The 23,482-nt window shown below is 47.0% G+C and overlaps 1 protein-coding gene across 3 annotated transcripts in view; it reads left to right on the forward strand.

Annotated features, from left to right (window-relative positions):
* Window positions 1-23,482, forward strand: part of DHODH (dihydroorotate dehydrogenase (quinone)) — a 212,406-nt gene that overhangs the window by 34,668 nt on the left and 154,256 nt on the right. For all 3 annotated transcript variants that reach the window (XM_085637375.1, XM_085637377.1, XM_085637376.1), the window contains one exon: window positions 20,024-20,223. In XM_085637375.1, coding sequence (XP_085493501.1) covers window positions 20,024-20,223 — 200 coding nt within the window. The remainder of the gene's footprint in view (window positions 1-20,023; window positions 20,224-23,482) is intronic.

Genomic DNA, 23,482 nt, shown 5'->3' on the forward strand with positions numbered 1-23,482 from the left:
TTCTGGAAGGCTGTAAATACTCCTTTTCTCTAAGATGTCGCTACTCCCTCTTTAGAAGTTACAGTTGGAGCCAAGGAGTCCTCAGTATTTTAGTAATATTGGTGCGCTTAGATTAAAAGAGAAATTGTCTATATAATATTTGTTAGTAAAGTCATGTTTTTACTTGCACCGTCTGTGTTTTTATGCTTTTTATCTCTATGGTTTTAATTAACCGAAATAAAGTAAATTGATTGAATAACTGTATAGAATTGTGATGGGCAAGGAGGCTGAGTATGTAGGACTGTGACTAGGAAGACAGTGACTCAAAGTAATGAATATTAACGGTAATTAATCTGAAGACTACCTCCTCCTATGTCTTCCTCGTCCCAGTTTTCGAATAATTTTGATGTACCCAAGCTACACTCATTTTATCCTGCTAAATGAAGGTGACATTCTAAGACCACAAGGAAGAACAACGTAGACCAATCAATAATGCTACACCCTGTGCTTTATTATATGAGAGTCACAAACAAGGCAATTTATTCACTTACTGTAGAAGGCACCCCTGAGCCAAAAGTGTCTGACTTTGTAACCCCCGTATGTGTATTCTGGAATGAGACACAAATATATTTGGTGAAGCCCAGGAAGCAGCACTGTACACGGCTTTGTGACTACCCTTGAAGGCTGCCCAAAAGTAAAAAATACCTTTAGTTGACATTCCCTGACCTGTCCCAAAAAGATCTGCTTAACTCCTAAGCCAAGCAAACTGTCTGTCTTATCCACCTGCTCGTAGGAGTCCCAATCACTTACTGAGCGTACCAAAAGTGACACACAAATGTAAGTTTCCTAAAATTTCAAGTTATTAAAAGTACTCTATACACATCTAATAAAGGCAATCGTTCTTCATAATCTGAATTTGAAGAGGGAAAAACTGGTAACCAATGTCCTCATCTATATAAAAATAGGTATTTTACGTTTAAAACCAATAGCTAGGTCTGTTCTGAAGATAGTATTGTCAGAAAAACACAATTCAAAAAAGGGTCATGAATCAAAGAGCGCAAGTCCCACCTAGATGCATGCTTGATGTTATTGCGCCATGGACAATACTTTGAAGGTTAGAAATTTAGGAGTCACTGTGACCAGAGGTTTAAAAGAGCTTTGTAAAGCTCTCCGTATTATCAGAAGATCCAGTGGGAGAAGTGAAGAATAGATGACCAGTTTTCTGTTGGAAAAGCTCTTTAAAAGTCTGAAAGCAAGGGATTCCAAATCGTGAGCATTCTTTGCTCTAAAGGTTCTAATACCAGCTCATTGACCTCCCAAAGTAGAGACCGCCAACCCCAACAAGCATTGGCATAGCTAATAGGTCTCGCCTTTGGGACCTTATAAGTGTTTAGCCATGCAACAGTTGCATAACTAAACACTTATAAGGTCCCAAAAGCGAGACCTATTGGCTATCCAAGCAGCCGTGCGGCCGCTAACGTGAAAGTAATCGCGGTAAAAGTCGCCCGCGCACATGCACTCTAGCTTTAGGCTGGCCTGGTAGCACTTTTTGGAGCCCTCTCAATAAGTCTCGCCAGACCAGCGCATGCGCTGGGTCAGGCGAGACCTAACAAAAATCAACGTAGGGGACCGGGAGAGGAATGTCTCCATTTGATACACACCAAGGCACAAAATGTTTCCACTGACTAGATAGCTGTTGTTCTAGAATGGATCGATAAGGGCAATTCCTCAGAAAATCCCAACTCTGTTAATCGTCTCCTCAATTCTCCCCCAATCCAGAGTTTTAGAAGAGAAGAGACTGTAAGGTGAGCGCCAGATGAGGGAAGGGTACAGTTGGAAAAAATTAGGGGGTCGGAAACCGCTAACCTGAGGAGTACAGGATAGTGTTTTTTCCGAGGCCAGCAAGGAGTTACCAAAAGAACCTGAACTTTCTCTTGAATTATCTTTTTGAGTACCCTGGTCAGAAGGAGATGGAGGGGAATGCATAGAGCTAATAAACCGGTCAAGTAATGGACAAAGCTTCCTAGCATCGTACCTTTTGAGACTAAATCATTGAATAAACAGCTGGAAGTATGAAATTCTTATGGTGTTCCAAATGCTCCTCCACCACCTTGGCCTTTTCTCGAGCTCTGAAATCCTTTGTTCAGCTTCGGGTTCTCTTGCATTCATTGGACTCAGCTGTTTAGATACTCTCTGCAGTGAAGCTTGAGTCTTCAAATGAGATATTTTTAGCGAGGCTGAACCCTTTTTGTATTCATTCCTATGAGTGCCCAAGAGGTCGTAAATAGCAGCCAGTGAGGGTGAGTCATGCATAGGAGATTTGAGTTGCTGCCCCTCTCCTATACCCTGGGTAGCGGTCCGCTCCTTCTGGCAGTGAAGAACCATGTCGTCTACAAACTCGTTAGTGGATATATCACAATGTAGATGTCCTTTGGACTCGTCGCCCCCACTCTCGGTCTCAGCCCAGCTCTTAGCGACCTGTGCCCAGTAAGTGCCTGTTCCTTTGTCTCAGCCAGTGCTGTTGCCCCGCGGTCTTGACCCTGTACCTCTTTGGGCATTCCCTTGTGTCACTGAATGAAAAGCTGGAAGTAAAGCTTTCTTTTCTGTGGCAAACCGATCCAGGGTTGACCAAACCTCTAGTGGATTTCCTGTAAGTCTAGTTGGCTCAGATGCATTGAGTTTCAGAAAGGAAGATACTGGACAAAACTGGTCTACTTGCTGATTCTCCTTCCCAGGAAGAAGAAATTGCTTCCATTGACAAATTGGACTCCACCCAAGCATCCAATTCCTGAGCTAGGAGCGCTAGACTGGTCACCCTCTGCTGGTTAGCATACGCTTGAGCTGCTTGACTGGCTTCCTATCCTTGAAGCCTAGTTTTTTTTAATGTATTTATTTCGATTGTTTTTCATAGAACATTCAACTGCGAGACTCAACATTGCAATGGCACATTACATAGTTCATACAGATGTAACCTGCATCAAGTGATATCAGTTGGTGATAATACAGATAATCAGACACAATAAAAGAAAAAAACACATAGAATTCCCACGTATGATCATGTATTTCAAATGACCCACTGGTGATCCAGCATATTGGAATTTTGTCCCAACAGAGGGTAGAGGACGGTCCCTTCTGCAAAGTGAGCAATGGTGTTCCCGTGGCGTAAGTGTACTAACTATGTGTTTGGACGGGCGAATCACTCATACCACTAGTGGAGGTGTGCTGATAAGTATTGTATAACTCCCAGAAGTTTTTGGGCCTATTACGTGGGGGGAGAAGCACACTGAAAAGCTCAGTCTGTGTACTGCAGAATATCATGTTGTTCTTCCACTGAGAGATCATAGGGAGAGGACCACGAGACCAGTTAATATCATCCCTACGTTTGGCCATCAGCATTCCCATATCAACCAGCCGATATACCCCTTTTGGGATTAGCTTGGAGTCGCCTAATAGTGCCAGCGCTGGGTCGCGGTCATGGGTTAGATTCGTGATGTGCCCGATTTCCTTAAAGACTGAGACCCAAAATGCCGCTATGCCAGGGCATGACCAGGCCAGGTGGAGGAAATCAGCTAATTGTGCATGGCAGCGATCACATGTCGTGCTCTCTTGCAATCCATACCTATGTAGCCTCTCCGGCGTGTAGTAAACCCTGTTTAGATATTTAAAGTGTATCAGTCGGTGCCTGCCGTTAAGTGAGGTCCGCTTTGTACTGGTGCAGCAATAGGTCCACATAGTGTCAGCCATTTCCATGTTCAAGTCTCGCTGCCCTGCCAAGTGTGCCTTGGTGTAGTGGTTCACTCTGTATATCATAGATGAGTTATAAATAGTCGCTACTATGCTCTTTGGGGATTTCGCCCGTATAATGAGTGTTAAAGAAACGAGTTCTGGTGTTTCTAGGTATTCGTCCCCCAGTAGCTCCCTCAGTGCGTGCTTCGTTCTATGGAATTGAAATTTCGTCAATATAGTAGGTTCCTGTTCATTGGAACTAAAATCCTCCCAGCTTTTTGGCCACCCCCCCTATCAAACTGCTCCCCTACAGTGCCTATACCCAGTGTGAGAAGTGCCTGTGTGACCCCCCTCTCCCTGCAGGGTGATAGCCATGTGCACCAGTCTAGCAGTGTTGACGGTGAGTAAAGTATCGCACCAGCCTGTAACTGCAGTAGGTAGTGCCAGGCGTGCGTCGTGGCATTGATAGAATCTAAGATGCATGTACTACGATCAGCAGGCTGAAACAACATTGCTGGGAGGGAAAGTGGGTCAGCAACTGCAGGTTCGATACGTAGGTGTGGTATGTCTGGGGAGCCGTGCATCCAGTAATATGCATGCGCACCCTGTGCAGCCCTTTAATATAAATTAAAATCTGGCACGCCAAGTCCGCCCATAGAGTAAGGCAGTACCAGTATCTGCCACTTCACTCGCTGTTGCTTACCCGCCCAAGCCTACCGGACCATCAGTGAGGTGAGGCGATCAAAGAAGACGCGCGGGAGAACCATAGGAATATTGGTGAATAAAAACAGTAGTCGTGGTAGCACCACCATTTTCATGATGGATATTCTGCTGAGAAGAGACAACGGAAGCTTTATCCACTTCTCAACATCATCTTCCAACTTGCTAAAGGTCGTCCCAAAATTTTCCCTGAAGACTGTCGGACTCCGTGTGTATTTTAATACCCAATTACCTTACCGCCTCTGTGGTCCACTGTAGGGGATAGTGTGGGTCAAACTGAGGGGTGTTCGGGGTGAGCGGAAAGATGATGGACTTCAGCCAGTTAACATGTAGACCTGAGAGAACTCCAAAGCGTACCACCTCACGGAGAACTGCAGAGAGGTTCGATTCAGGTTGTCTGACGTACAAAAGTGTATCGTCCGCATATGTGGATACTATAATTTTGTAGCGTGGAAAACATATACCCCGATTCTGATGATATTCCCGGAGCAGGCAGGCTAGAGGTTCTGCCACTAGTGCGTAAAGCAGCGGAGATAATGGGCAGCCTTGTCTGGTGCCCTGTGATATGCGAATAGTCTGTCACTATGTTGCCTATTTTAATTCTGTCCGTGGGTCTGCTATAAAGTGTGCTGACTAGTTGTAGGAAAACTGGGCTCACTCCCATCCTAGTTAGTACGTGCGTCATGAACGGCCACTCCACAGAATCAAATGCCTTAGCTATATCTAGGAAGACCGCTACCGCTGGAGTTTCTGGCTTGATGTGTTGCAATGCACCGAAGACCGTGCGTAGGTTGTAAGTTAAATTTCTACCAGGCACAAACCCGGCCTGTTCCGGCGCAACCAAGATCGGAACTAGGGGAGGAGGAGCTTAGCGCGCATCCAAGATGGTCGCGTGAGCACAGGGCTCCCCGGACCCTCGCCACTCGTCGCAATTTATCCTGATGATATCCTGATTTCGCGGACGGACTCTTGAAGGTGAACCTCGACTGAGTCCATAACTCTTTCCAGAATTTGAATCGGACTTGGGCGAGCAGAATTGTAGCACTTTGAACTTTTGAGGCCCACCTGAAGGCCGTGCCGGGGACTTGGTGATTCGTGGAGCCGGGACGTAGTTGAACAACAACGGCATTGGCACCTCATCGGTGGCCGTACCCCCACTTTTGGTTTCGTTTCCGGATCCTGACATGGTCTGATTGAGAGACAGTTTCGCTCGGCCGTGGACCAATCCACCCCCCATTTAGTGTCATCGCTGCCTCCTCATTATAGCCTCTTTGGTCAAGTCGTGACTTTCTCTGGACCGTACGAGCCAGTTTCTTGGCCTGTTGGTGCCCGACCTGCCGGCGGCCATTTTCACCAGGTCTTGCGGGCCCCTCCGGGGTGCATCTTCCAACATGACGGGCAGGGGTGAACCCGAGAAGCGGAAGACCAAGACGTCTCTTCGTGGGGGACCGTTCCAGACAAATGTTATGGACCGTTACACTCAAGCCAAAGGATCCCCCGGGCTCTCCAGCAGTACCCCGGAGGACGCCAGAGACGACCCTTCTGCCCCGGTGGACCTGTCCCTGCAGGACATTATGGGCGCTATCACCGGCATGAAGGAGACCATCGGCCAGCAATATGAGGCTCTGGCTCGTAAAATTGACACTGTCGCCATTGATGTCACTCTAATCAGGGCCGACCTGTCTAAGACTAACGAGAAGGTGCAGTCATTGGATTTGAAGACTTCCAGCCTCACGGCCGATGTGTCGGAACTTCAGACAGACTTTGGCACTCTGAAATCGGCCAACGACCTGATGTCCCATCGGCTGGAGGATTTTGAGAACAGGGCGAGACGTAACAACATTCGCGTCATAGGTGTTCCGGAGAACCCCGAGACTCGTTCGGTTGACCTCCTGGTCGAAGATTTAATCCTCACCCATCTTGCCCCTTCTGGACTGAGCAAGTTATTCGCTGTGGAGCGTGCACATCGTGTCCCGGGCGGTAAGCCCAAGCCTGGCGCACCTCCGAGGCCTATCCTCGCAAAACTTTTTCATTTCAGAGACCGTGATGCGATTTTGCAGGCTTCGAGACTACACGGCCCGGTGAACTTTGAAAACTCCTCTGTCAATTTTTTCCCGGACTTCACTCAACTTGTCCAGAGACAGAGGATGGGCTTTCAGGGGGTTAAGCGACGTCTCCGGGACCTGGGATTGAAGTATGCTATGCTTTTCCCTACCAGACTTCGAGTGGAATACGAGCAACGGACCTTCTTTTTCGAGCGACCGGACAATGTGAGTGACTGGTTGGATTCCCTGCCTGGTCGGGGAGATCGGACGGGGCACCCTGGCGGTGCCGAGGGTGGTGAGACTACACCGAAGTGACCTTTTGGTCCCTAACCCTGACAATCGGACATTGCTCAGTTGGGTTCTACTCCTTTTGTATATTTTGCCTTATAGTAGTTCGCGTCCGGGTGGCGGGTGGAGACGGGCCTCTCTCCTCCTCCGGGGTCTTTTTGTAGAATGGGATTGTTAGGGCGACAGGCACACTGCATTTTGGGGTGGCTTTTTAGTCTGCAGGGAGGGGGGAGTTGTAACGGGTTTTGGTTGGGGGGTGGGAGGGGGTGTTTGTGTTTGGGTTTTCTTTTCTCAAGGCGGCATATTGGCTCTTTCTCTGTTTCAGGTGTCCTGCTCTCTGTGGGGGGACTCATGCGACTCTTGTGGGGATGGGGGGTAGTGGGTTGAGGTTGATATCTTGGAACGTAAATGGATTGGGGGATCGTATTAAACTGGGTGTTGTACTGATTTATTTGCGTCGTCTGACTCCTGATGTAGTGCTCCTGCAGGAGACGCATTTGGTCGGCAATGTGTGTCATGCTATGAATAGGTGGGGGTACCGATTGGTTGCACACTCCGGGTTCACCACTGGTTCCAGAGGGGTTGGTATTCTGGTCCGGTCTTCCCTCCCACTAGACATTGATAATGTCATCCTTGACGACAGAGGGCGTTATGCCGCCCTAACCGGTAGGTGGGAGGGTAAGACTCTTTCCTTAGCCACGATATATGTTCCCCCAGGCCTCCAGACCTCCACTTTCTCTGATGTTGGTCGGATGTTGCTGGAACTCCCCGATAGTCTTCTCCTCATGGGTGGGGACTTCAACTCCGTACTGTCCGGCGATCTGGATCGCCACCCCCCCAGGGCCCTTCCCGTTTCCCAATCATGGCTTGGTGGGTTCTTGGACACCTTTGGTTTGGTGGATTGCTGGAGGTTAATGCATCCGACGCAATGTCAATACACCTTCCACTTCGGGGCTCATGGGAGTCTCTCCAGGCTTGATCACTTCCTCATGCCCGCGGCCCAGTCCCCCCACATTGGGGAGGTAAGACACTTGGCCCGGGGCATTTCAGATCACTCCCCTGCGTGGCTTCTTTTCGACGCGGGGACGCAAGCCGCGGGGCGGATCGCCCCTATTAACCCTCGGCATCTGCGCAACCCCAAGACTCGCAACAGCCTCATTAAGTCGCTCGACCACTACTTCCTGGAGAACGAGGGGTCTGTTTTGTCCTCGGTGTCCCTGTGGGAAGCCTTCAAAACTGTTATTCGTGGACAGGCCCTATCATTAATAGTCGAGACCAAGAAAGCTAGGAATGGGGAGGTCGTGCAGCTGGAGGCCGAAATACTGGAGTTGGAGGCTGATCTAGACTTAGGTGTCACCCAGGATAGGCTCCACGCCCTTAGCTTGAAACAGTTTGAATATAAATCCCTTGTTACGGATGCTGCCAAGACAATGTACAGGGAACAGCAAGGTAGACTGTATGATGTCGGGGATAAGGCGGGTCAATTGATTGCATGGCTTGAAAAGAAGGAGAGAGCGAACCGTGTGGTCCCTGTGCTTCAGAATTCTGTCGGTGTGCAGGTGACTGACCCTGGCGAGATTGTGGAGTGTTTTGCTGACTATTTTCGTGTGATCTACTCCCCGGTGTCCGATGAGGATGACTCTCGTTTCTTGTTGAGGGATATTGCGCTGCCCTGCCTGTCTGAAGAGGATCGAGAGCGTATGGAGGCGTCGTTGTCGGCCGACGAGATTGCTACTGCGATTCGTTCCCTTCGTTCTGGCAAAGCTATGGGCCCCAATGGATTGCCTATTGAATTGTATAAATTGCGCCCGGATAAAGTCACACCGTTTCTTCGTGATATGTTTCTGGAGTTGCGTGAGGTTGGCTCCCTCCCTTGCGACCAGTGTCTGGCCACTATAGTTGTGATTCCGAAGGAGGGCAAGCCTCGTGATCGTTGTGCCTCATACAGGCCTATTTCCCTATTGAATGCTGAACCGAAGATTCTCGCCAAGGTCCTTGCTAATCGCTTACTCGCTGTCATCTGTGACCTGATTAATCTGGATCAATCTGGTTTCATTCCGCACCGGAACACTGCTCTCAACTTGCGGCGCCTAAACGGCGTTCTCGCCAGGGCGGAGCTTCTCTCCGAGCCGGCCATCTTGGCCTCCTTGGACGTCACGATGGCCTTTGATACGATAGAATGGCCATATCTTTGGGCCACGCTGGCGAAGTTTGGTTTCGGTGCGGGATTTATTAGTTGGGTGAGACTTCTATATACGGATCCGCTAGCTCAGGTTGTTGTCAATGGTAGGGTGTCCCAGCCCTTCGCTCTCAGGAGGGGTACTAGGCCGGGGTGTCCGTTGTCCCCCCTGCTCTTTGCTCTTGCTCTAGAACCACTTGCAGCCTGGCTCCGATGGGAACCATCGATAAAGGGCATTCAGTGGACCCCTGAATTTGAAGACCGGGTTTCATTGTACGCCGACGATATTCTTTTGTACCTCACCTCCCCGCGTGAATCCCTTAACGTCCTATTTGACGTCCTCACTTCTTTCGTTAAAAACTCCGGATTGATCATTAATTGGTCTAAATCGTGTGTGTATGTTATCTCCGGTGGCCTTCCCCCCCCACCCCCCCCCCCCCCCTTACTGAATAGGTTCCCCATTCAAATTTCGCACTCCGGTTTCAAGTACTTGGGGGTCTACGTATCGATGGACCCGGCGGTCCGTCACAAGCGTAATCTCCTTCCCCCTCTCCGGCGATTGAAGTTGGACGTGGCTCGGTGGCGTAGATTGCCGTTGTCGCCACTCGGTCGAGCGGCACTTTTTAAAATGGTGTCCCTGCCCCGATTTCTCTACGCACTCCAGAACTCCTTTGATGTTATTCCGGCGGCCTACTTTCGGGAGGTGGAGGGTTTACAGAGGAGGCTTGTTTGGGACGGCCGCGCACGCATCGCTCTCGCAAAACTGACTCTCCCCTGGTATGACGGGGGCATTGCGCTCCCGGACATCAGGAGGTATTATTGGGCCTCCCAGTTGTCCGCCATCAACCATGCTACGTATGCACCCGGTCCAAATCCGGCTTTCGAGATGGATAAATATCAGTTGCCTGGTGGCAACTTCAACAGAGCGCTCTACTCTCGGACGGCGGGGAGAAACCTAACGGGACCCACTAAGATCGCAGTACGTGTGTGGAAGGATGCCAATGTGGCTGTGGGATGGAAGGATCGCCTGACTCGAGCGACCCCCTTGTTTGCATCGGACAGATTGGGATGCCTCTGGACGACAAAAGGTTTTGAGAACTGGGATACGATTGGCATTAGCAGAGTGGGTGATCTCTGGGTGAAAGGTGCGGTCAAATCCTTTGCGGTTCTTCAGAGTGAGTATGAGTTGAGTGAGAGGGAGTTCTTCAGATATGTACAGGTTCGCCACGCTTTGCTGTCGGTCTTCGAGGCCGGTACCACAGTCCCTGCATCTTCACCACTCGAGGACCGTATACTTGATGGTCATCTGCCCGATAGTACGATTTCTTTGATCTATAAGAAATTAATCAACAATTGGGCGGACCTCCTTGTGCGTCTTAGGGCGGCCTGGACCGGAGACGGGTTGGAGTTGGATGACGAAGACTGGCAGTCCGCACTGTCCTCCCCGAAAGAGGTTGCCATTCCTGCCCGTCTCCGTCTCGTCCAGCTCAAAATTCTTCACCGTGTTTATGTGATGAGTCCTCGTCTGGTTGTGATGGGTTTTTCTTCGGACGGGTTGTGTAAGCGCGGCTGTGAAATGAGCGCCACCTTCCTTCATATCCTTTGGGAGTGCCGCGAGGTTGCGGCGTATTGGCACCGTGTGCATGCTGTAATGGAGTGTGTCACTGGGGTCGCCTTGTTGCCTGAGGCTCGTCGATGTTTGTTGAATGTATGGGAGCCGAATGACTACAACGTCGCCCAGGCTCGGTGGGCGGCGCTTGGGAACATGATTGCAAAGAGGGATATTGCGCAGCTTTGGGGTTCCCGACGGCCTCCCACCGTGTCAGTGTGGAAGGAGAACATGGACTGGTGCATGTTCAGAGAGAAGACGGTGTACCTGGTTCGGGGTAAGCCTGGGGCGTGGGGTAGAATTTGGGGTCAGTGGAACACCTACCGAGGTAACATCTGTATGCCCCCTTTTGTAGATACCCCGGACATTTCTCTGTCCCCCTGATCCTGAGGTTCTTGGAATACTGTACCCTTTTGGCTGATTCTTCTGACTTCGCCGCTACCCCCCCCCCTGGTCATCTCTATATTGTCCTCCTGATTCTCGGCCTGGTGTGGTGGGATCCCCCCATCGGCGCTTGACACCGTCTAGACTGTTTCTCGCCTTGAGTTTTGTTTTACTGTTTCTTTGTTTGTGCTTTCTTTTAAAATTTAAAATATTTGTATCCTGCCTAGCTTCTGAGTTGCCGAGAATATTTCCTGTAACCCTGCTGAGCCTCTGGGAATCAGTCGCTGCTTCGTGATGTCACGCAATTGACATGCATATACTAGCGGCCAGCCCTGGTGGTTGTAGGCCCATATTTGTAATGATGCTATGTTGCACAATAAAGTTTTTAAAAAAAGATCGGAACTAGGGGGACCAGTCGGTTAGCGAGGATTTTTGTGAATATCTTTTCGTCTACATTAAGCAGAGATAAAGGGCAGTACGACGCACAGTCCTCCGAAGACTTACCAGGCTTGAGAAGAGCTACAATCGCTGCTTCAGACATTGAGGGTGGCATACGTCCCGTAACACACGTCATCAAATAGCGTAACCAATTGCGGAAGCAATAGATCTAGGAATGCCCTATAGAATGTAACCGTGAGGCCGTCTGATCCCGGAGCGCACTCTGTCCTCATACTAGTTAAGGCGAGAAGTATTTAATCTTTCTCGATGGGTCTCATGAGGAATTCCCGATGTGTATTAGAGAGCCATGAGAGTCGTATGTGTGCCAAGTAATCAATGATATCGTCATCTGTGGCAACGTTTCTAGAGGCATATAGTTCGGTATAATATTGTCGGAATCTATCCGCCACCTCTGTGGCATCAGTCAAAAGCTCCCCCTCAGCTGACCTCCACCGTTTGCAACATTTCCCTGCGTTTCTTAAGTAATTGTGCTAAAACTGAACCCGGTCTTTCACTCTCACCATACGCCCTGGTAGTGGCATATTTACCCAGATGCTTGATCTCGTTGTCGGCTGTTATATGATATGTCCCCCCAAAACTCTGCAAGCTCCCTCCTAACCGAGTCGTCTGCATCTGTCAACAGGCGGTGCTCTAGAAGCTTGATATTCCCCTCTCAGTCTGTTAAGGGATTACGTATAGATCGGAGTACCCCTGAGTGTTTTGATATAGTAACCCCCCTCATGTGGAGTTTGAAAGCCTCCCAGACAACTTGATAGTCCTCTACGGAGCCAACATTCTTATCAAAAAAGGTCTCAATAGCCTCGGCCAGTTCATCCTTGAATACTGAATCAAGTAGGGAATAGGGAGGAAACCGCCAAGTAAACTGGGGAATAAGCCCGCTAGGTGTGTCTATCACCAACAGGATCGGCGAGTGGTCAGAGTTTTATGGGGTAGCACCTGGCATGAGCGGACCCTGTCGCAAAGTGACCTAGCTGCCAGCCAGTAGTCAATGCGAGTGTGTAAGCTATGATACGCAGAGTAGTGTGCATAGCCTCCCATGTTTCAGTGTTTCAGACGCCACACGTCGTTTAAGACAAATCTAATTAACGCACACTCAACCTCCCTCACAGCGGCAGTGGCGTGCCTCTCAGGTCCCCCCGATCTGTCTAAACTAGGGTTCTGAACCAGGTTGAAGTCACCCCCCCATAACTGGAGGCTCTCGCCACGACCACCCACTCTATCTGCGAGCGTTGTAAAAAACTCAGGGCTATCAAAATTTGGGCCATATCTATTCACAATAAGTAAATCCATGCTCTTCCCATAACACCTAGTAATGACGTATCTGCCTTCGGTATCGGTATATAATGGGACAAAAGTGAATGTTGATTTAGGGTTGACCCAAGTGAGTACACCTCGTGCATGTGTGGTGAAACCTGCAGCATGGATGTTACCTTGCAGGCCTCTGCTGTGCAACATGGGGGAATTTAGTGGGAGATGTGTTTCTTGTAGAAGGGCCACATCTAGAAAGTGCGCGGTCTCTAGATTTGCGCTGCTCGAAAGTCAGTCTGTTGCGTCTTGTCCGTTCTGCCCATAGCGGAATGACACAGTAGAACTCACCAGGTCAGGATAGTGCAACACATTATAGATCAGCGATTGTACGTGATGTGTCTGGTGTATGCCAACAGAAGGGATTAGTGGCCAATCGCAGCCTGTCGCACTTTGCACAAGGATAGCTGCACAGCGCACGCAGACACTCTGAGGGCACCCAGCCCTTCAGCGCCGCAGTGGGTTAGGAGAACGCCCGCGCCTGCAAGTATCCATTGGGATATCCTTGGTAGCAGGGGTACTGAGTAGCAGCAGCAGTACCGGGAGCAAGGAGACTGCAAGCAGCGGGGCATAGCAGGGAGCAGAACTAGCTCCTCCGAGCAGCATGCGTCGCAGCAGGATGTTTGGCGAGGGTGTAAATGGCGGTCTCTATCTCTCTATCTCTCTATCTCTCTATCTCTCTATCTCTCTATCTCTCTATCTCTCTATCTCTCTCTATCTCTCTCTATCTCTCTCTATCTCTCTCTATCTCTCTTTATCTCTCTTTATCTCTCTCTATCTCTCTTTATCTCTCTTTATCTCTCTCTCTCTCTCTTTATCTCTCTCTCTCTTTATCTCTCTCTCTTTATCTCTCTCTCTCTTTATCTCTCTCTCTCTTTATCTCTCTCTCTCTTTATCTCTCTCTCTCTTTATCTCTCTCTTTATCTCTCTCTTTATCTCTCTTTTTATCTCTCTTTTTATCTCTCTCTCTCTCTCTCTTTATCTCTTTTTATCTCTTTTTATCTCTCTCTCTTTATCTCTCTCTTTATCTCTCTTTATCTCTCTTTATCTCTTTTTATCTCTTTTCCTCTTTCTCTTTTCCTCTTTCTCTTTTCCTCTTTCTCTTTTCCTCTTTCTCTTTTCCTCTTTCTCTTTTCCTCTTTCTCTTTTCCTCTTTCTCTTTTTCTTTCTCCTTTTCTCTTTTTCTCCTTTTCTCTTTTTCTTTCTCCTTTTCTCTTTTTCTCTTTTTCTCTTTCTATCTCTATCATCGCGCTTTCGCTCCAGTTCAGCCAGCGAACTTCAAACGTGGGGCTCACACCTACGACCGCGACCAAATGGGCGGTCGCGTCGCCGCACCTCCGCTCGTCGTTTCTCTCTGGGTCACGGTGTCGCGTTTCGCACTTCACCTTACGCGGTCAGTGGCCACGTTCGCGGGTGATATGCGCCGCCACAGGGTCCCGACCTGCACCCGGGGGCACAGTCGCCCAGTCAGGCCTCACTTCCGGCCGGCAGGAAATCAAATCTGGTGTGGGGATTCGCGGCCCAGGGCACACGCCAAACCGTCACACCTGTCTTTCCGAGCACACGTCTCTTCAGCACGGGTGGGACGGCTCGTTCGAAAGCGGATCCTTTCAGCCATACATAGGGTGACCAGACGTCCCCGTTTTCCCAGGTCGGTCCCCGTTTTTGGCGAAGTGTCCCGACACTTTTCTCCAAGTGACTCCAATGTCCCTGTTTTCAAACAGTGTCCCCGTTAAACACAGAAATGTCCCTGTTTTTCATTGTTCAGGTTGAGCATGCGCGCGCATGCTCTCTTTGCACTGCTTACGGCATGTGTCGTCACTGAGGTGAGCGCTGTAGCAAGAAGGGAAATCCTTTGAAGAGAGACATTTTACCCGCAGCGCCACCTACGTCATCGTGCCAGCCAAAGTTTCTACTTTGGATAAAACAATATTTCTTCATCCTGTAGCTTGTATTCATAGTCATACAAACTTTTCAGTAGCCCTTATGCATACCGTGCAAGGATTAATGCATTGCTCATTGCATGTTTTATTCATAACCAATTGATGCATGCTTTGTGTTCTCCATATCAAAGCTATGACTTGACCTTTTGACTGACCTTTCAGATCACGGCAAACTGTTCAGCTGGAAAGGACTTAAAGGAGCAGGGTTAACGCCTGTGGGAGAGGCGAGCAGCGCTGCTCGAGCTTTTTGCTCAGGTCTTCACACTATTGCACTATGAGATGATACCAATGGCTAGAGTGCACTATACATACCCTAGTAAGGTAACATGACATCCCAGCAGTGACCATGCAAATGTAGGAGGACTGTGTGGTCGGCCAGCCTTTGCCACCCTTAAGACCCTAAGGCAGTAATACCTGGAGAAAAGTTTTGTACATTGGTCCATGGCTGCCATTTGGCAATTTAGCATTCCGCAGTTTACCTCCCATGCTTTTCTGTCATGAGCAACTAAGCAACATTGGTGAGTTGTACTTTATGTGGTGCTGACGTGCAGCTATAGAAACGAGCATTGATAAAGCTAGTAAATCTGGCGTTTGCTAGCCTGTGATGTTTTATTGATTTTTGGCAAATATATGCTATAGTCCTTAAAAGTGTAAATGTAATAAAAAGTACTAATGCTGCTCTGTGAAGGAGAGGGTTGCCAATAAAACACAGCGGATTTGTTGTCTGTAATGCTTCATCTCGGTCTGTGGAGGGAGCTGTAATTGTAGTCCTTTTTCTATGTCTATGACAGCTGTCAAATAGTCCTACTTTTATGTCGATAGTTACTGCAAACCGTAGTCCTACTTCTATGTCTATGACCTGTCCCCGTTTTTTGTTTTGAGAATCTGGTCACCCTAGCCATACAGAGCTCTGGTTTTGACGGGATCGATGCCTTAAGTAGATGCAGGATAGTGCGTTAGATGTGCGGAGCACTTCTGTTAGGTGCCCATCTACGGTGCCGGCAAGTTCCGCCCTCCCTTGCAGCCTAGTTCTGTATAAAAGGAAGGAAGATTTGGAGAACTTTTAAGATTTCAGCCAATGCTCTCCAATTCGATGAGCTTTGTTTTTCTGTCCGATACCAAAGATACTGGATGCAAAGGTGTTTCTACTTCCAACTCTCATGATTGGCGTCAGTAGTTATACTTTTTGGGGCTGGAAAATTGAAAGATACTCCCGTCCAGGTTGATTGTGTTTATCCACCAGCTCAGTTCTAGCTTATTACCGGAGTCACTGGAATACTCTTCCCTCAGTCTTGTGACCAGAAATTTCAATGTTTAGAAAAAAGATGTTGCACAAGTGATGAAGATGGAAATGAGACCACAGGATGACAGACAAGAAGCGAACTCCACCTGGACTACCAACCATTCTTAGGCTGCTTCACTTTCCTTCTCCAGGAGCTTCAGTAGTCTTTCCCTCCGTTTCAGCATTCTCAGATTGGGAAGTAAGGGGCATATGTATCAACATCTCCATTTGCGATTCTCAAATAGTGTTTTTTTTTTTTGAGGATGTATCTAAAAATTCGCACAAGTTTTTGCGAATTCTTAAAATTCCTTAATTGCGATTAGCAAATTGCGAAATCGCAATTAAGGAATACCTTCCCATTCATTCCTATGGGCCAGGAGGCCTATAGCAATGAATGGGAAGTCCTTCTCAAATTGCGAATCGCTATTTGCTAATCACAAATTGAGAATATTTTCAAAGGTGCAAGGGTGTCATGATGACACCCTGATGCACCCCTGAAATCAGCATGTGTGCACATATGGCGCACATACATGCCCTAAGGGCATGTATGTGCGCCACATGGCACTTTGAAATATGCCAAAAAGTGCATATTTCAAAGAAATCGCAAATTACCACCAACTTGAAGTTGGTGGTAATTTGCGATTTCTTATGGAGAAATCGCACAACTTGGGTGCGTATTACATTGCATTTAAGAATTCGCAATTTGCAATTTCTTAAATGCTTACGCAAACTTAAGAAATCGCAAAATTAGCGATTCCTTAAGATTGCGAGGCTGAAATGCCTCATACATCTCATTTTGCGATTTTGTATTCGCAAACGCTGTTATTTTGCGATTCGCAGCGTTTGCGAATACAACATCGTTTGATACATATGCCCCCAAGATCTTACAAATGTACGTTTGAAAAAATGGCCATTTGTACAGCAATATCTGAGGCGGCTAAAGACTGGACTTCTTCAGGTTGAAAAGGAAACCATGATCTTCTAGAAACCTGCTTCCAGTCTGAACATAATCTTGTGCCTTCAAAAAAGAAGATGGGCTAATTAATAGGCCGCGTAGGTAAGGAAACAAATTTATACCTTGATCATGCGGGCTACCCACTAGTGGTGGCAGAAATTTGTGAAGACCCTTTGAATCAGGAAGAGGCTAAATGGCAAGACTCTGAACGGCTCAGGTGTTCCCCAGATGTGTAGAAGTAGGAATTTATTGTATTGATTGTGGATAGGGTATATGCAGAAGTGGATAGGGTATATGCAGAAAAGCATTTAGTAAGTCCAAAGGTGTAAGGTAGTCCCCTTGACAAATCAAAGGAAGGATTGTCTGCAGCATCATCATCTTGAATGTGTTGCGTTGGAAGAATGGATTTAGGTTCTTTAGATCTTGAATAGGCCTGTAGTTTCCCAAAGTCTTCCTCTTTTCCCAACTTAGAGTGCGGAACTAGAGCTATGGCGTTCTTGTGCAATATGTCCTGGTTTGATTGCCCCGAAGAATTTCACTTTTCTTCAAAGAGTTTTCTTGGAGCTGGGATCATTACTAAGGATTTTCTGGCTTGGTTTGGAATTCTATTTTATAGCCCTTCATAAATCCAGACATGTGATGTTGAACATGTGATGTTGAACATGTCCAGGCTTTGTAGAGTGAACGAAGACATCCAATAAGAGAAAAGCAGAATGGATGACTAGTTTTCTGTGGGAAAAGCTCTTTAAAAGTCTGAAAGCAAGGAATTCCAAATCCTGTGCATTCTTTTCTCTAAAGGTTCTAACAGCAGCCTGTTGACCTCCCAAAGTAGACAACCAACCTCACCAAAAATCAACACTGGGCAGCAAGAGGAATTTATCCCAGGAAGTTCTAACTTCTGCACGGGTTGGAAAGCTGACTTGCTTCTGCTGGGCTGAGACCAGGATTTGACTGTCGAAGGGGCACCCTGGCTCCGCATCTCCTTCCACAAAAGGGCTGAACAACACCTTTTGTTGACTTCTGAACGCAAAAACTTATTTTATTTGTAAAACCAAAGCTCCTAGGTGGAGGATAGTGCCATCAAGTTTCTATTGTCCTTGTACTTCTTCACCAATACCACAAACTAAAGACCAAGCAGTTTTACACCTGCAAAAGGCACGACTCAGCATTTATATTTGTGCTGTGTCCACATTCCACGAACGCATCCATATGTACCTTCTAGCTGATGTAGTAGGCCCTGAAATGGAAGCTGATGCACAAAGACAGTAAAAAAAAAATTATCCTGGAATTTAACCTGCTGCTCCATTGCTCATAGTCTTGCCGTACAGTTGGTTCTTTCTTGATTCTTTTGCGAAGCTCTGAAAATCTCATAGCAGCGACTGCACTACATAAGAGGCATAAGCAGAGGTTCTTACAGTAAAGGTTGTAGGGGCATAAACTCTCCCCACTGCTTTGTGAGGGTGGTGCTTTTGAAATTATAGATCCTTGCGAGGCCTACCCAGCCACAGGCGGCCTGCTTATATGAGGGCTCTTGATTCTTAAGACTGCTGCCACAATTTTGTTGATTTTGACCTGTATCTCCTGTTGCATGGGATAGGAGACTGAGGAGGATTCTCACTGATCCATGTTCACCAAGCCTAGGTCCTACTCTGGTGTCTTTTCTTCGCAGTAACTTTCCTGCCAGCATCACAATCTGTTTGACAATGTCAACAGGGGAGCACCTACTCCTTCCCCCTGTTTCCAGTCAACCAAGTCTTGAGCTAGAGAGAATCTTACAACACCTCTAATAATAAGAGCAGTGATTGAAAGGCCTGCAAGACTTGGAATGCTGCCTTTTCTCCCCAATGCTTAGTGGGAGGATAACTGATAAGGGTATGTCTTTTTTGTTTTTCGTCTTCTTCTTTCCATACCACAGTTTAAATGCTAAAGGGGTTGTGTAATGTGGTGCATTACTAAGTAAACAAAGTACTGTCATTTCCTACCGTGCTTACCCTCTTAAAAACGATTAGGGACTTAAGAAGAGAAGGTGCGCCGGCTCCGTACTGCAGCACCTCTCTGGGCCATATTGTGAAAGCGTGCTGGCTCACTAAAGAAACACATTTACCCGATATGTCACGGACATTTTAATACAGCGCTGAAGCTGTCTGAGTTAAAGATAAGTAGAGCACACTGCCTCTGCACGACTGCACTCTGATGATTATATTAAAACAAAAGAAGCATGTTGGTTCAGCACTGCCACTTCATATCTAAAGACACTTAGCAGGAGACAGGGTCTGTCTGAGACAAAGAAAAAAAAGGGAAGTTGGGTCCTTTATTTTTATCAATGATCTGGGATGGTGCTGTGGTCACCGTGTTCTTGCAAGTATTTCTTCAACTTTTTAGGGAGTAATCAAGGCCTACGTACTGAGGCGGAGGCCTTCATTAACCATTCACTTGGGTGAGGAATAAAGGAGGAGGTAATGTCTGGCAGCTGGTCTTTTGGGGGTAGTAAAGTCCTTGATATTTCAGTCAACTATTACTTTGTGTTTTTCATTTCTTTGAGTTCTCCAGGGTTAATGCATTAACTGTTTTCTAATTTGCTTAGGTAGCATAATCTCGCACCACAACACATATGTGGAGTCATATGATATAAATCCAACACACATGGTTGTGTGTCCACCTAATTGATAGACCACTGTTTAATTTGTTCTATTTTAACTGATGGCTGTACCAGACTATTAATTTGTTTTCGGGTACGCCAACATGTAGAGTATCCTGTTATATTTTATACTACGTAAGTGCTAAATGGAAGGGGAAAAAAAAGTTACAACAATTAACGATTACTTTGTGACAGTGGTCATTGGCTCTTGAAATGTTTTATATTGGTTCTCAGATTTCTGTGTTGTCTGTCTACATTGCAGGAATGTGAGACTTAATAGAGTGCAAGAGGTCACAGTCTTTCTGAGGCATGTTAGTACATTGGTTAGGGTGGTAGCAGTAGGGTGCATATTTTGACTATCCTGGGTGTAAATAGAAATCTTAAAGGTAGAAGAAGGCAGCTAGAATGGTCTGCAGCAGGGGTCCAACTATTGGCTTTCTGAAGGCCCACAGAGAAGAAAGGTTTTTAATGCCAGTATCCTTACAATCACTTATCTTCTGTTTCTCTCTAGGAGGTGCAGGTCCTGGGTAAGAAGTTTCGTAATCCAGTGGGCATGGCTGCTGGGTTTGATAAACATGGCGAAGCAGTGGATGGGCTATTCAAAGTTGGCTTTGGCTTTGTAGAGATTGGCAGTATCACTCCAAAACCTCAAGATGGAAACCCCAAACCTAGAGTCTTTCGATTGACAGAAGATCAAGCTGTCATTAACAGGTAGCTAAGTTCCTTTCAGTGCTTTTCTCCAGCCTGGGTAGTACCTGTGTACATGCATGGAATCGACCCAGATATTTTATCTAATTTTATCATTGAGAACTTCTGTGCCCATACTGTCTTACAACCCAGGAGAATCCATATTTATGCTTCCTGTATATTCTATTTTGCCTCACCTTTTCATTTCATACCAAAGCCCCCATGTCCACACAATGGTTTTTGTAGCATGCCCAGTAGTAGCCACAGATAGCATCTTTTACCACTTCTGATCTGCTATGTTTGTTGCCCACTTGGGTCTTTATCTTTTATGTGCTCCTCATCCTGTAAAGTGTGAACTGATCTATGTTTACATCTCCAACTGATATCATTCAGTGTTTTCTCATCAATGCTTACCTTTCACCTTATTTCTATGTCTCCCTTATATGCCTGTATCCTCATTTCATAGTGGCATTTTAGTCTTTCTTGTTCTGCAACTTGCGTCTGTCTGTCTATCTAGTTCCATCAAATGTCACTAAATAGCAGCGGAGCACTTTTTAAAGCGTGGGTGCATCCATACGTGCTAGTGACTGCCCGTCATAACCTCTACCACCAAAGCTCCCAGGCAACATGAAGCACTCTTGGGGTTACACAAATCCAATTTATTGGTCCAAAGTCACAGACAGATGTGTTTCGACATCCATATGTCTTTGTCCATGCCATTTCAAGTGAGTGGGTTATCATCATAAATTTTTATATGTCCATCAACCACTCGCATTGGTTGACTATCCCGCAGTAGGTGTGTCCTAGGGGATACCTATTTCATTCAAGTTTTTCTCTACTGTATAACCTGAGATGTTCTCTTTCTATAAAAGTCACTTGGATATTATCACCCTGCTTGTCTTAAGATGTCGCCTTAGTCGTGTCAGCTCCCATTCGTCCTATTGACCAGCCATTTAAATTGATAAAGATCTCTCTCACTTTCCCTATTCGCCCGCTGCTTCATAGGAACCCTCGATAATTGTGCACAACAATGTATCCATTCATTATTTTGTTTCTGTTGCATTCTTTTACCAATATATACATGTCATATTTTTTAATTTTGCCATTTTATAAAATAAATGTTGTACTTTTTTTTTTTTTAAAGAAATGGAATCTGCAATTTACATCTTGTGTTTTAGCCAATAACTTAAGAATCGTACAAAAAAACAGCCCAGTGAAGTGTTGATCATTTTATTACAACTAAATGCAGTCAACCCAACATAAAGGTCTTTATTCATACAATTGAAAGGGAAAACATCTATGGGTTTTTCAAAGCATCATCCATTGCATGTGTTTGGAACAATTCCCTTTCCACAGTTGCAAGCTTAGATATCTCAGCAAACCAGGGTTCTAACTTTATTTTTAATTTTGACTCTCATCCTCTCACTTTTTTGTCCATGGCAATTGCTTTCTCACCCAAAGCAGAAGTGCCTTTATGCAGAGCATGGTAATCTGGCCAAAGATTAAAGAAGAATCAAGAAGCTGAATTTGAAAACGAGCTTAACTCCATTCCCCTAATGCAATCATTTGTTACACACATTCACCAAAGTAATCCAGGAGAAAGGCATGTTTGAAGATTGTTGCATGCTCAACCTTTAATAATAGTTCAAATAAGACCTGATCCAATGAGATCCTCTGCCATAGCTGAAGCTAAGGTTGCTACATACCTAAAGTACTTTAAAAATGTAGAAACTGGGGCTTGGTAAGCTGGGAATAGAGTAGGTTGTAGGGTGCCTTTGCTGTGTTCCATCCCTGTATCTCCATTAGCTGTCTCCTTTCTTTCACGCTACAATTGCTGACCGTGTGGCAAGGAGCCCCAGGGCGATAACTCTCATACAGAGTGTGATCCAGATTGGAAACCGCTGAATGCCCCATATCTTGCATTTGCGGCCACATCTTGAACTTCAATAATCGGACTAATAGCTGGGCATAGGAGCACCAAGTGGTCGGTTTGGTGGTGCTGGATCGAGGGCAGGGTGTCTACTTCCCTCCCTGGTGAGCTCCAGTGAAAACCTTCATTGAGGATTGAGGCTGGGCTTGCCTTCGCAGAATCTGGAAGACTCCCCAAAAGAAAGCATAGTCCTCCTGATAGGCTTAGGTGACTGAGCAGGAGGACTCGGCTGCCCCCAGAGGTCACATCCAAGAGTTTGAGAAGTCCACTCTTCCCTGTCAGCAAAGAAGTCGTAGACTGGTTGGCAAGGGGCCCCAGAGTGATTGCCTATGTGCGGAGTATGCTCCAGTCTGAGAACTGCCGGATATGTGTCCCCCTGAAGTCACACCCAACACCTGGAGCTCCAAAGGTTTAGATGAAGGTTGGGCCGAGTAACTCTTCTGCCCCTCCCCCTGCCCCTCCATAGAAGACTCAAGTGCAGGCCCTAGCTTAAGATCTGTGGGGGCCATGTCTCATCTAGGGAGGGACCCACCTCCACTGAGCACGAAGGCCCGGCAGGGATCCGGGGATCGTACAGGAAGACTCTGCCTGCCAAGTCCAGTCAGTTGCTTGTGGAGCCTCCACCTGTCCCTTACAGAAGCGCATAAGGGTCAGAGGTGAGGTGGGTGCCCCCAACCCCCTTAGATGCTATGTGGCCATTCCAGGTCCTGCCCACTTCCAATCGTTTGTTATCTGGTGCCCACAAGGATAGTCCTTTAGGTGTAGGTTGGGGGGGCAGGGTCAGGGATCTCCCTAGCCTATATGAGCTTCCACATGCTACCCACTCAACAGACCTCCTCTTAACTGAGGCACAGATAATTTCGAGCACTCCAAGCACACTGAATTGTCGGCCCTTCGAATAAGCTGTAAGGGGTAATAACCCTCCCACCTTGATTCAAAAGTACCCCAAAGACTGATTTCCATGTCCATAAGGTTTGCCCCAAAGGTGCTCCTACTGTGGGTCCTGTGAGCCCAAGATATGGAGAGGGGTTCACCATGTGCTATAGCCCTACTGACAGACTCCAAAATTGTGGCCACTCCCAAATGGAGCACTTGGTAGCAACCGTAGTCACTGGCAGCCCACAGAAGACGACAGGCGGTAGGGCATTGGGGAGTGGAACTGGGATTGGCTTCATTAAGATGAACCATAACACATTTATTGAGGAAAGAGGTGCCACAGTTGATGATTTAGAGTGCAGTGCCAACGCACACCAAGCGCTTCTATGGAAAAAAGTATTGACCCTGTAAGATCAGATTATTGAGCTTCAAATTAAACATGAAGACTTGAAAAACAGAAGTCCGCATAACTGTGTC

The sequence above is a fragment of the Triturus cristatus genome, chromosome 12 (genome assembly GCF_964204655.1).
Source record: "Triturus cristatus chromosome 12, aTriCri1.1, whole genome shotgun sequence".
In the NCBI taxonomy this organism is placed as follows: Eukaryota; Metazoa; Chordata; class Amphibia; order Caudata; family Salamandridae; genus Triturus; species Triturus cristatus.